The 14,728-nt window shown below is 41.1% G+C and overlaps 1 protein-coding gene across 5 annotated transcripts in view; it reads right to left on the bottom strand.

Moving 5' to 3' along the window:
- The window catches only part of LOC135101072 (adhesion G-protein coupled receptor G6-like), a 133,164-nt gene that overhangs the window by 49,397 nt on the left and 69,039 nt on the right, over positions 1 to 14,728 (bottom strand). For all 5 annotated transcript variants that reach the window (XM_064004666.1, XM_064004663.1, XM_064004660.1 and 2 more), the window contains exons 2-7: positions 8,459 to 8,669; positions 7,966 to 8,106; positions 7,448 to 7,600; positions 6,594 to 6,760; positions 6,219 to 6,391; positions 5,492 to 5,678 (exon numbers count right to left, since the gene is read on the bottom strand). In XM_064004666.1, coding sequence (XP_063860736.1) covers positions 5,492 to 5,678; positions 6,219 to 6,391; positions 6,594 to 6,760; positions 7,448 to 7,600; positions 7,966 to 8,106; positions 8,459 to 8,669 — 1,032 coding nt within the window. The remainder of the gene's footprint in view (positions 1 to 5,491; positions 5,679 to 6,218; positions 6,392 to 6,593; positions 6,761 to 7,447; positions 7,601 to 7,965; positions 8,107 to 8,458; positions 8,670 to 14,728) is intronic.

Below are 14,728 nucleotides of genomic sequence, written 5' to 3'. Positions count from 1 at the left end.
TATTTGGGAAACCATATTTCTTGACATCTCTTCTACTTGTGGTTTTCCTCAATTTCACTCCATGTCCTCTTGAATCTCTTGAGTCCCACACAAATAAGTCTTCTTTGTCAACTTGATCCTTACCCTTTAAAGCTCTGTATATAGCAATCAGGTCCCCTCTTTCTCTTCTCTCTTGTAATGATGGAAGCTTCAGTCTCCTTAATCTTTCTTCATAGCTTAAATCTCTCAAACTTGGTACAAATTTGATTGCAGCTCTTTGGATCCTTTCTATTTTCTATATTTCCTTTTTATTATGGGGTGACCAAACAATTGTGGCATATTCCAGTTTTGGTTGAATCACATATTCCATCAACTTTTCATCATCTCTTCATCCATGTAAGCAAACGCCCCTTTCATCTTTCTTAGTAACTCATAGGTTTTCCCAACTATTTTGTTTACATGTTTTTCTGGTGATAAATTATCACTGATTGTAATTCCCAAGTCTTTTTCTTCTTTGGTTTTCTTAATTTCCACTTCTCCCATGGTGTGGGAACTTATCAATCTTCTTTTGCTTTTTCCTAATTCCATCACCTTGCATTTCTTTGCATTGAATTCTATTTCCCATTTCTTACTCCATTTATATATCTTATTTAGATCTTTCTGTAATTTTTACAATCCATATTGTTTTCCACTCTTTTCAATAATTTTGCATCGTCTGTAAACAGACTTATATAACTGTTAACCTCATCCACCATATCGTTGACATACACCAGAAACATTAAGCGGGCTAAGACCCTGGAGTACCCTGTGGTACTCCACTTGTAACTCTACACCATTCTGATTTTTCTCCCTTTATTATTATTCTCATTTCTCTATCCCTCAAGAAGTCTGTAATCCAATTCAGTGTGTTCCCTTGCAAACCCCCTATATTTTGAATTTTCCATATCAGTCTCTGGTGTGGTACCTTATCAAATGCTCTTTTTAGGTCTAAATAAACACAAGTCTGCCCAACCCTCTCTCTCTTAAATTATATCAATTGCTCTACTATAAAAGCTCACTAAATTCGTGACACAAGATCTTCCACTTCTGAAACCAAATTGTCTGTCAGTCAATGTATGTGTTTCTTCTAAATATTCCATCCATCTGTTTTTAACTATTCTTTCTGCTATTTTTGCCACCACACTTGTTAGGGACACTGGTCTGTAATTCAATGGACCTTCTTTATTACCTCCTTTAAAAATAGGCACAATATTGGCTCTCTTCCAGTCTAGAGGAATTTTTCCTTCCTTAAAAGAACATACTATGGTATTGTATATACCTTCTGCCGGTTGTCCACAACATTGCTTAAGTATCCAGTTGGACACTCCATCTGGTCCCTGAACCTCACTTACATCCAAATCTTTCATAATCTTCTTAATTTCACATATGTCCACCTGTATCTCTTTCATCACACTGTCTCTGTGCCATGCTTTCTCCTTCAAATTTGCTTTCTTTGGTGAATACTGACTGGAAGCACTTGTTCATTAATTCCGCTTGTAACCGTGTATCTTCATATGTAATGTCATCTTTCGTTAATTTATCTGCGTGTGTGTGTGTGTGTGTGTGTGTGTGTGTGTGTGTGTATGTGTGTGTAAGGGTGAGCGGCAGAACAGTGAGGAGCTGGTGAGAAGAGTAGTGTGGGCCAGGAGAGTGTCATGATGTGCCGAAGTGAGTGAGAGTTGGATGGCCACCAGAGAAGGACCTGCTGTCTGTCCCCCCTTCTTGCCTTTTCTTTGTGCTTATCCCTGCATTGTTGGGAGTGCCTTCTCACTCAGCTGGGGAACTGTGTGCCAGGACAGTGATCTTGTGATGTTGCTGTGGCATGTAAGAGACAGTCAGGTACTGTAAAACTGTGTATGTGAAGCACTGGTATAAACTGTGTGCCTCATGAGACTTGGTGTTGTATGTGACCGCTGTGAGGGACCTCTGCCAGGCTGGACAGGACATTTCCCTCATGAGCAGGCTGCAGGGACCCCATGAAAACCCTTTCCCCAAGCCTCTGTGTGGCTTAGGAAAGTAGGTGTTGCAAGTGCTCCCTCTCCCCCTTTCCCCTGGTCTTCTCTGGCCATGGCTAGAGATGGTGCAGTGTGAGATCCAACTGGGAGCTGAGTGGAAATGTGGTGCAGGAGATAAGAGGGGCAGTTTTGTAACAGTAACACTAGGACACAAAGGACATGGTAGTATTTTTTCTCACAGAATTTATGTTTATTAATGGTGGGATTAGTTCAGCCTTTGTTCCCACATCTAAGGTCCAAAACACTCATTGCACAATTTTAATTGTTGAACTCTTTTTACCTTTAGGCTTGCACCTGGATACTTATGGCATTTGAACCATAAATGATTCTGTCCCTGGCATAGTTTACCCTGGGATTTAAGTTTTCCTTCCTTTTTGTTGCACCATGCTAAAGCTGTCTACTGTGCAGTATTATTCAATTTCCTTCTCAGCTATGGGTGGACTACTCCCTATGGTGAATATCTCATTTCTCAAGCAATTTAAAACCTCCTCTATATTTAGTACTTGTTCCTTCAGCTCTCTTTCTATATTTTCCCTTATGTGAATTGGCAAGTAATTTAGTAGGAATACTGAGCACATTTTGTCTCTATTAATGTCATAAACATTTAGTGATTTGTAAAGACATATTTTGCCATGAATTATTTGAGACTGGTAATGTGGTTAGACTTCTGCAAACTGGGGCATATCTAATTTTATCTTCCCTGCTATAACTATCTTTGAGTAGTTGGGTGCTTCAAGTTTAAACCCTGATACTTATTGTGCTGCCTCCCCCTCTAACTGGCCCTTAAGGTAGGTGAATTTTTGGATATTTGTTAGGTCTTTCTTTTGGTGAAAAGAACATTCATATATATCCCAAAACTCTAACCACGTGGTCAGGTTGCCATTGAAAGATGGGAAATTTGGTTTGGGCAGTTTGAATGGTATTTCTTTGTCTTCTTGTTTTGGAGCGTCTTGTGTGACCTTGTGTGACCTCTAGACAACAACTCACCCAAGCAATTAGTTTTAGGTTGAGTAATTTCAAGATGGAGGTGCAATTTTTCAATACATGAGATGCCTCATAATGTAATTAGTGCTCAAAAGGAATCACGATTTTCTGCGTTACTACTTCTCACTGTCTTGTTGTGCTAAAGAGACTCATATATTCCAAAGGTCAGGTGAGATGTGCAATCAGACAAGGAAGCTCCAGTGAGAGAAATCAAGCAGAATGTGTTTTTCACTCAAGATGCCCAAAGCTAAAGGGGGTGTTTACAGGAAGCAATTTGTGGCTGCTTGCAGCCAGGAGTGAGGTGCAACTGGGATTTGCTCAAATGCCGGAGCAGCCAGGAAACTGCTCTGTTGGTTTGATCGGCTGCCATCCTGGCAGTTTTCCAGTCAAATGAGAATAACTATCAATGTTGGTCTGATTGGCTGCCATCCTAGCAATTTTCCAGTCAAATGAGAATAACTATCAATATAAAATTGAAAATAGGAGGAATATTGTTGGAAAGTGTTTTAGTACAGTAAAATCCCTCTCATCCGGCATTCGAGTATCCGGCAGCTTCAAGTATCCAGCACATTTTTCTCCAAGCCTTAAAATCAATAAAAAATCAATGTGTACTCATAAAATTGATTAAAATTTCCGTGCGAGGCATACTTTGTCCCCTCGCCACCAGAGCGCACTGCTTCGTGCCACCCACGGCCCACTGGACTGTGTTTACTCAGTGACTCAGTCCCACGTGTGCACTGTTTATCGCCTGATGCCTTCATCATGCCTAAAGTTGTAGAAAAGAGGAAGCGTGTTGAGCTTACACTTAAGCAGCTGATCAGATCGGCTGCTGATTAAGATCAGCTGATCTTTGTTATGGTAAGATGCGTGAGTGTAGGGTGGTGATTGTGGACATAATTTCACTTCTATTCAAGTATCCGGCAATATTCAAGTATCTGGCATGTCGGCGGTCCTGTTGATGCCGGATAAGAGGGATTTTACTGTAATACGCATTGACTGTACCATTATATATATAATAAATAAATAATATATTTAAATTTATTTATAAAAATTCTTGAAAATAGATGCGGAATTGGTTTGTTTACATCGTCAATGGAGAAGCCAATGGCCCACCATGTGTGTACTAGAAGGCATCATGAGCACCACAACCTGCAAGGCTATATAGTCCAGGAACAAGTCCACAATCATTTCTTCTTTTGCTTTTTCTTCAAGCACAGCAAAACTGCAATTATAGCAATCAGCTTGGAGAAGGAGGACTCCATCTTGATTGTTTATTTTTTGATGCAGCTGGCTAGTGGGCTAGTGGCTGCTCTCTGTGTGAATGCTTTTGTGTGAAACCTGCCAGCTGCTCTGGGTGGCTGCAAGCAGCTGGGTGGAAAAACAGCCCCATGTAAACCTGATTTAATGATTTCCACACTCAAGATGTCCCAAGCTAAAGTGACATGGTATCTTCAACACCTAAATACAGCATGAAAACTTGGCATTTCAATTGTAATAATCATGAAATGCCTTGACACATAACACAAGAGCGACAGACACAATCACCAAGGGCAGATTTATGTTTGGTGAGCATTCATAGATCAGGAGATTTACTTCACAGCAGCTTTTTCTGTCAGGAGGGATCATAGCATCATTCAGTGAAATCCTAATTCCTCGTGTAATCAATGGAAGAGGACCTGCTGAGCAAGAAAGGAACATGACATGTGCAGAGGAAGTATGATTTACCATGGTCTTGAGGATCATGTGATAAATTTGTGATAGACAGCTACGCATAAAGGAGAGATAACTTAGCCGGCTCTATGGGTAAAACAAATGCCTTTCAAACACCACACACCCAATCCTTTTGCTCAAGGAGGACAGTAGTATGTACTTGTCCATCAGTGAAAATTTTTTTGGGGAGTGGGATGCAAATCTCAGCCTGGCAAGTGATAAGGACCTAGTGACCAGCTACTTCTACTATTATGTCACACACACACACACACACACACACACACACACACACACTTTTTTTTCTGAAGTGCTGAGGTTAAATGTGTGTGTGTGTGTGTGTGTGTGTGTGAACCATCCAAGATCCAAGATTGTTGGATCTCTTATGGCTTGTGGTGACACAACAAATGTAGGAACCTTCAAAATGTTGCACCTCTTTAACAATGTGACACAATTAAGTACATTTTGGATGATGGCTGCCTTGAAGTACACTTACCTGATTTCTTTAAGAATGTACTCATATGAAATCAGCTCCCACTCTTTCATTTTTATTAGTCTATATCTTTTTTTTCTTTTATTCTTCTAACCTGGAAAAGACACAGAACTTATCCACTCCTCTTCCCAGGTAAGGACAAAGCTGATTAACTGCCCTGCCTTCCCTAAACACTACTGCAGGCACCAGCTCATGCTATGCAAGGCATCTACAAGAAACACCACACACTGACACACTAACAAACTTAACACAAAGGAGAAGTAATTTCACTCACAGTTACTTGTAGTGGTTGCTTTCACGGGTGCAGCAGCAACAGACAACTCCTGGCCCGCCCACGCACGCACGCCCACTGCATACTCTGTCCACCTGAGCAGACCGCCTACCACAGCACAGTAGCGGTACACCTGGACCAGACTGTCTCCCCTTATTGGTGCCTCCTGGTCATTACTCCACCCAGGCAACTGTCACCAAAGGAAAGATAACACTGTAATGAGATCATGGACCATATTCTTAAAAATGTTGCTGCCTTATCTCTGTTAAATTCAACAGACTGAATTCGACAATGTAAGGGTTTTCAGGGTGTTTTCATGATTCCAGGGATAGATTAACAAGGATTCTATGTTATCAATCAGAAAACCACTCATGAACACCCAACTTGTCATCTATTTGGACTTTGGAATTTCTTTAGAAGAAACCTTTAAGAATATGACCCTATCGCCCATATATACATATACTCAGAAATGCTTTGCTCTCTCACCACAACTATTTTCAAAGACCACAAAGATGATTAGCCAGATTATCAAGAGTGTTTCTTCTGTTAATGATGTAGAAGTCTTGTTCATCTATCATAGAACCATAAAAAAAAAATAAATAAATAAATAAAAATCCAAGTAACTTCAAGTAGAGCCTTTTGAATGTAGTGTAAGTGTGGGGCAGAAGCGTTTCAGAATATGAGCCTACATGTTGCAAGGGTAATTAGGGGATGCTACTTCCTTTCTCACCTTTTGATGGAGCTGCTCAATTGTCAGATTGAGGAAGCCATCACCTGGATTACCCAGACTGCCTGCTGGGATATAACTGAGGATGTAGCCTTCAGGGTTGCCCAGGGCAGGGGGTGACCAGCACACTGTCAGGCTGGACTCTGAGGTGTTGGTTATGACCACCGAGCGAGGAGCTGGAAGGGGGACACTTTTCCAATTATGGGCATACTGTTTAGCCTTACATTAGTGTGCATATGGGGATGCAATCGGTATTTTTATTCATTCTCTCCCTCTTGTTATAATTACGAGTAGATGTTTTGAATTAATAATAGTTTTCAGTGAGTATTGGATTGGTGGAATCTCTCTCTCTCTCTCTCACACCTCTGGCAAACACACCTGGCATGTCCCTGATGTAGACGGTGAGGTTGGCCAGGCTGTATCGCTGGGGAGAGCCGCCATCCACAGCCCCCACCAACAGCTGCAGAGACGAGGGTGTCAGGTGCAATGGTCGCGCCACTCTTAGGACACCAGTGATGGGGTCTATTCGCACCGGGGACCATGCTCTGTTCACACACACACAGAGACACAAAAAATAAATAAATAAATAAATAAATAAATAAATTAATTAATTAATAAAAATAAAAATAAAAATCAATAAAAAAATAAATAAAGAATAAATAAAAAATAAAGATAAAAAATAAAATAAATAAATAAAAATAAGTAAATAAAAAAATAAAGAAAGAAATAAAACAAACAAATAAATAAATTAATTAATAAATTAGACAAAATAAACGATTGTGCATTATTCTAAGCCTTTTCATTACTATTTTGGGTCCATGTTAACTAACGTAACTTTATCTTTAACAACCACCTGTTCTGGTGTTTGTATAAAAAAATAAAATACACATATAGAGTCTTCGGTATATTAAAGATAATTTCGTTAATGCTTTGACTGTAAATGACTCTATAACTTTTTTTTTTGTGTGTAGGTACCCGAGGACAGATACAATTTAAAACAACTGAAAGGTTTGATACTCAATTATTCATTATATTTTCAGTGTTTTTTTTTTTTTTTTAAAGAGTAATAAAGTTGCACAAGAAAATCTTATTACCTTACGGAGAAGTCACAGTGGTTACGGGGCTCACAGCAACCATACTCGTACTTCAGGTCAATAGCTGTAGCAGACTTGCTCGTACACACACCAAAACAGTCGGTACTGTGAGGCAATGGAACGTGGGGCAGTACTTACGGTGGATCAAGGAAGGGGTTCAAGGTGAAGGGCGTCTCGGAAGGGTCGGCGAGGAAGAAGTGGATGGCACGGTTGTAGTCAACCGAGTCTCGGTCAGTGGCCGTCACAGTCAGCAAACGGGTGCCTGTCCCAGCTGTCGCCGCCACTTCCGCGCTGAACACAACACGTAAGATTAGTAATGAGGATTGACTCTCGGTAATTTGTTTGGTGTAAGGCAGGTGGATCAACAAACTCACGTAACACGACAATAACATGCATAAATATATTGCATATCTGTATATCTAGAAATAACGCAGAAGTGAATATATTACAGAAAGAGGAGGATGAGGAGGAGTAGGAGGAGGAGGAGGAAGAAAGGGAAGAAGAGGAAAATAAAGAAGAACAGGAAGAAAGGATATTTCTACTGCACGAGTATTTACAACGTTACGTTTACAGAGTTTCCCTCAATGACATATGTGCAGAGTAAAAGCACCCTCTCCCATTCTTTCTCTCCCTCCAGCCAGTGCCGCCACACTCACCTGTAGTGCTGCAGGCCGAGGACTGGGTCAAACTGGTTGAAGTGGGTGACGGTGATATTGAGGTCCCTCTTACCGGCCAGGCCTGACTCTAGCACCACCGCGATCACGAAGTAATGATGCCCCGCCTGCCGCTCCAGGTACCTGACGCGATGCACAGATAGGAATATTCTCTCTCTCTCTCTCTCTCTCTCTCTCTCTCTCTCATTGTACAGGCAAGAACAAAATTACAATCTTTCTTCATAAAAATAATTACAAGAACAAAAATGAATATAGTTGACGGTGAACTTGGAAGTGTTAACATTACGTAATACAATGATTAGTTATCTTATTATGACTAAATAAATGCCTATTTTTTGTACCAAAGGTAGTAACTACTACTACTACTACTACTTTCACATACGAGTACAAGCAATCAACTAGAACAAAGTGTGTGTGTGTGTGTGTGTGTGTGTGTGCTAACCTATCTGTGAAATCCGAAGTTCCAAACACCCACCTGGCCGTCTTTATCACGCCGGTGCTCTCGTCTATAGTGAAGTACTGGTGGTCGGTCTTGTTGGAGCGGTGGAGGGAGAAGCGCGGGTCCTTGATATGGGTGTCTGCGCCGGGGAGGAGGTTCACCGCCCGCAGCACCGTCACATCCACACCTGAGGGAGCGGCAGCGTACACCCTTGGCGGTCGCGGGGGTTGCTCCAGCCATAGCTCTTCTGAAACAAAATACAACAGTGAGACACAACCACATAAGTGCGCGCACACACACACACACACACACACATACATACATAAACATAACCACAAAAAAAAAAGTTACGGCATTAACTTTATTATCTTTTTGTCTGTTTTTTTTCTTTTTTTCCTACCATTTAAGTGATATGTTGTGCAATAGTTTTCTTTAATAATTTGTAGTCAATAAATTATCATTTTTATCTATTCGTCTATCAGTCACGATGTGCCACTAAGCAAAATCCGACAGGAGAAAGACAACGACAGTCGTGTGGAGATATGATGGTTTGTACATTAAAGTGCGACAGATGACCATAGAAACTCTCACAGCCTGTTCGGTACCATAGAACCTAAAGGCAGTCCGTGTTCTCCACTCTCCTTCCCAGTGAGAGGAGGACCTTAAGGTTGTGTATCATGAAAAAGATAAATAAATAAATAAAAATAAATAAATAAAATAAATGAATAAAAAAATAATAAAATAAATAAATAAGCTAAAATGTGGTACTTCATGACACAGTGATTTTCCTGTTTTGTGTTTTGTGAAATACATAATTCTCAGTCTGGTAAGTGTTTGTGATTTATCTTGAAAGACTTCAGACCTCTCTTTCTCTCTCACTCTCTCTCTGACATGTTCATGGAGTCTGCTTTCAGTGGCATCTCTGCATTCTTCGCATTCCGTAACACAGCAACACAGCACGTCAGCCGCATGTGAATAGACTAACAGTACTGGTAGGCAGCATTACGTAAGCCACCGCATTTCCATTCACAGGACGAGACGGGGACTGTACAAGGTTATCTATCAGTTTTGCGATCACACTGGCAACAGAATATCAATTTGTCAGACGTGCCTCGAGCCAAAAGTCGTGTGTTGAAACGGTTGGACAGTGTTAAATCTTCCATCTTTTTTTTTTTTTCATCCCGTGTCCACCGTTTCACTCAATTATTATTAATTCTTTTTTGTGTAAGACCCATTGATGGTGTCAGTCCCCAAAGAGAGTTACTGCGAATCTTTAAGAACTCCCAGTTTTATTTAGTGAACAGTTTCATGGAGCCCTTTAGTCAGATAAAATCTTTTCAGATTTCTTCTTACCTTCAGTGCCAATAGGTACTGAAGTTGAAAGCAATATTATGTTTGTGGTAATTCTTTATACCAAAGAACACCACACCCTTGAATGTGTATGTGTGCTATCTCAAAAATCTGCTTGAGGTCGTGAACTAGAAAGAGATTCTCTCTCTCTCTCTCTCTCTCTCTCTCTCTCTCTCTCTCTCTCTCTCTCTCTCTCTCTCTGAAATCTATAACTCGTAATATCCTTCCACATTACACGCCCGACACACTAACGCCCCTGACAACAATTCTAATCAGCGCCAGTCAGACCTACTCGAGCCAAAAGAACTATGCATTCCTCCCTTCACGAGATCAGGCTCGTAAGGCTCGTAAACAAAAATCATACGGAAGTACAACATTTTTTCTTGTGCTCCTTCCCCTCAACCTGTGTTTAGGTTAATGGGGGCTAAACTATCTGTCTTCTGTGCTGGAGGCTACGTCTTGCCCCAGAAGGCAGTGAAGCGGTGCGTCTGAATGAAGGAGCAACACGGGAAGCTCCACTGTTAATTTCACATTTAACGCAACGCCACAGTACAAGTGGACGCAAGTGAATGGAGATTAATTTCAATAAATTTTGTCTTAAAAAGACTGTTTGATTAGATTACACTAGCTTATACAAGCTACATTATTAGAGAAGAATAGCTTTCTTTTAATCTATTATTATGTTTTTAGTGGCAAGGAGGCTAGCAAAGAGAACAGGAATGGGGAAAAAAAAATTCTCCTTAACTTTTGCCACTACTAATAAATTGATTATGGAAAGAATATTCAAACAGCTGGCCACTATAGTCCCGGAGGCGTAGTGATGATCGCACAGTACTAGGGAAGATAACGGTGTAATATATGGCTACTCTTGCTCGTGATGAAAGGCCTCAGTGTTTAATGGTAATGCGCACCACTTCCACCTGAAACACGTGCACGAGTCCCTAGCGACAGTAAACTCATCAGCTCCTTTCTATCACATGAATCACAACTATATGAATCACTACACTATACCCTATTAAAAAGTACCCAAGATAAGACACTCATCAGCACCTCACGCTTCCCCCATGGCATTTAATATTGCACACCTCGCTATTACTTTGCACTCTCGCTCCAGGGCAGAGTAGCATGACCTTCGCCACTCTCTGACACACACGCCAAGGCCTCCACCACACGAGCTGGCTAAACTCACTTCGTGTCAACTGCGGTAACGAAGGCTAACGGGTTAATAGAGAGCGTGACGGACGATCAAAGGCTGCAGTGGCGAGAATGACCAGCAGGAGGGCAGGAGAGTCATGGAAAGAGAAAGAGAGGTTTGTAGGAAGGAGCAGATAGGATGAGAGAGAGAGAGAGAGAGAGAGAGAGAGAGAGAGAGAGAGAGAGAGAGAGAGAGAGAGAGAGAGAGAGAGAGAGAGAGAGAGAGATTCGAAGATTTTAGTTATATATTCAATTTCGTGTTTATACTCTTATATAAGATTCTCATCCAATATTCTATCATTCGTGCATGTCAGTTAGGGGAGAAGGAGGAGGAGGAAGAAAAGGTGGTATTCTGAAAAGGCAGCAAGGAATAAGATAAAAGAACAATAAAAAAAGGCATGACATTCACATCGCCATGAGCGCCCAGTATTCCAAATAGTTGTGCTTTGCTGAATGTGCACCTGTCACACCAGACGAAACAACATTTGATGCATACACGAGCGGACAAGTGTGCCACACACAAAGGCAAGCACCCGCGCCTCTCCACTCTTATCCCAAGCATGTGGTGATGAACTGCAGCGAGGGTGTTTACTGTACGTAGCCTATGTTGAGCTTATGAGGTCACGAGGTCACGCTGCGGGGCATCATTAATCTCGATCAACCAGATCGTGCACTTCGGAGACACAGCTCGTGTGCAGCAAGGAGATTCGCAATGCTTCCAAGATCGCACACTTGCCTGCATATACTGCGTGATTTGTCAGTTTGACAGCGTTACATAAGTCTTACATACACCTCCATCATGTTGTTTCGGATCCCATCCAATTCTCGGAGTGTGGGCCTGTGAAGTGTTGAAACTCTGAGGAAAATGTGCGAATAGTCTATGGAGGAGCTGAAGGAAATGACGGCAGGCTTATGAGGCCCTTGCCCTCCACCCGCACTGCTCGGCCACGCCACTGTTTCGCATCTTTCCGGGTTTCACTTTGTCCATTTGAAACGAGCCTTTGAAATTCTTCTTAGGTATGATTTACGACTTTTTTTTTTATATGAAATGCTTAAGTTTTTCTTTCTCCATTTTCCTTTTTTTTTTCCTCAAGAGAAATTCAGCAGAAGGAATTAAAACTTAATTTGCCAGTTCAAACACTGACAACGCAACTGCTCCGATACAAGTGTTCGTCACACAAGAAGTCTCTAGTCTACACTCTTGGCTCCTGCAGTGTTTGTTCTTGAGCTGCCTGCTTTCTAAAATGTTTCTAAAATTCAGCCAATTCACACATGTTTTGAAAAAGTACAGCTTTGAGAAAATTTCATCCCAATCGTGTATCCTCATCATCTCAAAGTTTAATATATCATCATGCATTTCTCTCATTTGATACCTTGTAGCTTGCATGGTCTTCGCCTGTTTGATTCCTGTTCACACTCTGGCCACTGTTACATCACTCCAGACCTACCGCTACCATCACCTTTATCACGGTGCTCCACAGAGTCTGATCTACAGTGTGTCTCGTGTACTCTCCAACTCTACTTCTAGTTAAGAGCGGGGCGGGAGAGGTACGCGAATTTCGGGGTATGAACAGATCCTAGAGTTGGTCCGTCGTAAATCAATGGGCCACGCCCGTCACGCCTCGCTCACCTTAAATTTTCATGGTCAAATTCTAGTTGTACGTTTACCTAGTTCCCAAATATGCAGGGATATATAATGCAGTAATGGTAATTGTAACAACAAAATCATTATCATCGTCATCAACAACAACAATATAATAATAATGACGATGACATAACTTATCTGACAAAAGAAATTACTACTACTACTACTACTACTACTATTACTACTAGTACAACAACAACAACAACAACTACTACTACTACTACTACTACTACTACTATCATCATCATCAACATTATCATCAGTAAAAATACATTTCGGCGGCGTGTGGTGCCGTCAATAAATGTTCACTGCATGGTGTTTCCCACCTGGCCTTAATGAATTAATTCCTACTCCACGTAATTAAAACCATCAACATGACATGGGCGTCGGTTCTGTAATCAGGAACTGAGAGCACTGCGCAGTGAAATGTTAACACCTACTATGAAAATTTTCACCAAGCTTTATAATTTCCTTAGTAGCAGAGATAGCAAAAGGCTGGCGGTGATCTGCAGCGCTCCCTGACTCCACCGAGGACACAAGCATGGACGAGACAAAGACCTGTATTCAGAAATGCTCTGCTCTCTCACTACGACTATTTCCAAAGATTACCGAATTGAGGAGTGTTTCTCCTGTTAATATTGTAGAAACCTTGTTAACTTGTCACTAGAACTGTAAAAACACTCATAAAAACCCATGCAACTTCAACAAGAGCCTTTTGAATGAAGTGGAGGTGTGGCGCAGAAGTGATTCTGATTAAATTATGGTTCAAACTTTGCACACTATTCATAAACATCTAGTCATTCTATCTCGACAGCTTTTTAGTGGACGTTATTTGGGTTTTCAAGTGTTTTCATGATTCTAATAATGGTTTAAGAATAATTCTCCATCATGAATAGCAAAAACAGCCATAAAAATCCGACTGGTCATCTTTGCGGGCTTTGAGAATTATCTTTATTAAAGAACAAGGCTTTTAAGAGTACAGACGAAAGGCTGAGATTATCAAGTGAACCCTTTATCCTCCCAGTCACAAACCGTAAGGAACAGACATTCCTTAGAGATTCCGAATAAGTACTACAATCTTCGAAACAGTGAACTAAAGACTGATATTCCTGAACAACAGTCCCCGAAAAAAAAAAAAAAAAACTCGTCTTTGCAGAATATCTAATCAACTTACGGTTCACGACATCTCAGTGTATGAAACTTTCCAGTCGTACGTTAATTCTCGCTTGGAAACATAACAAATATTTTAAAGCTGATAACTGGTTTTCTTAATACGATGGCGTTTCGGTACGCAGCATTCATCAAGCCCTACCGTAGTAGCAGACAAAAATCCACTCGGGCCTTGGGAATCATCTTGGTCTGATTGGTAAGGTATCGGACTCAAATATTAAGCTTAGGTCCCTTGATAGGGCATTCAATCTCCAGCGACAGTCTCTCATGTGCAAATTTATCCTGCTTACAGATCAACTTCTTAGCCTTTCCGTGGAGGGAGGGGGTATATGACACTAGCTTCTCTTTGTACAGTTTGTTATACATATACATGGAAAGTGTTTCTCTCTCTCTCTCTCTCTCTCTCTCTCTCTCTCTCTCTCTCTCTCTCTCTCTCTCTCTCTCTCTCTCGTTTCTCAAGCTGAATGGTTAATATGTTCGTACTTACATGTCTGTGTGACATGTAAGTCACACAGACATGTGGAGGGATGAAAGAACTTGGAACTGTATAAACTCGTACCACATGGAATTTATTTTGACTTTATAGTAGAGGTCATATTTTATCAGTATATTGAGAAGCTTCCGACTTTAACATTCTACGTCTCTTGCTTTATATAGTGTAGCTTTTCACAAACATCCTCGAATGAATCAACAAGTCTGTTGCTGTTTGTTCATCGCTTGTGCTACTTTGTAATGGAGTTGTGCTTTACTTCGCTAGCATCCAGTTCATGTTTGTTATTGCACTGACACTGAAAATGCGTACACAGTGAAAATGACGGATGAGGCAAGTGTTTAAGCCTCCCTGAGCAAATCGTGGGTCCGCGGGGTTGAGGGAAGGATGGGAGAGAGAGGTTCGCAATCCACACTCCCGCAACACTTTTTCCACTCGCCTCGCCACCACACCACCG

Source organism: Scylla paramamosain, chromosome 1, assembly GCF_035594125.1.
Source record: "Scylla paramamosain isolate STU-SP2022 chromosome 1, ASM3559412v1, whole genome shotgun sequence".
In the NCBI taxonomy this organism is placed as follows: Eukaryota; Metazoa; Arthropoda; class Malacostraca; order Decapoda; family Portunidae; genus Scylla; species Scylla paramamosain.
This window is presented reverse-complemented; position numbering and strand designations above follow the sequence as displayed.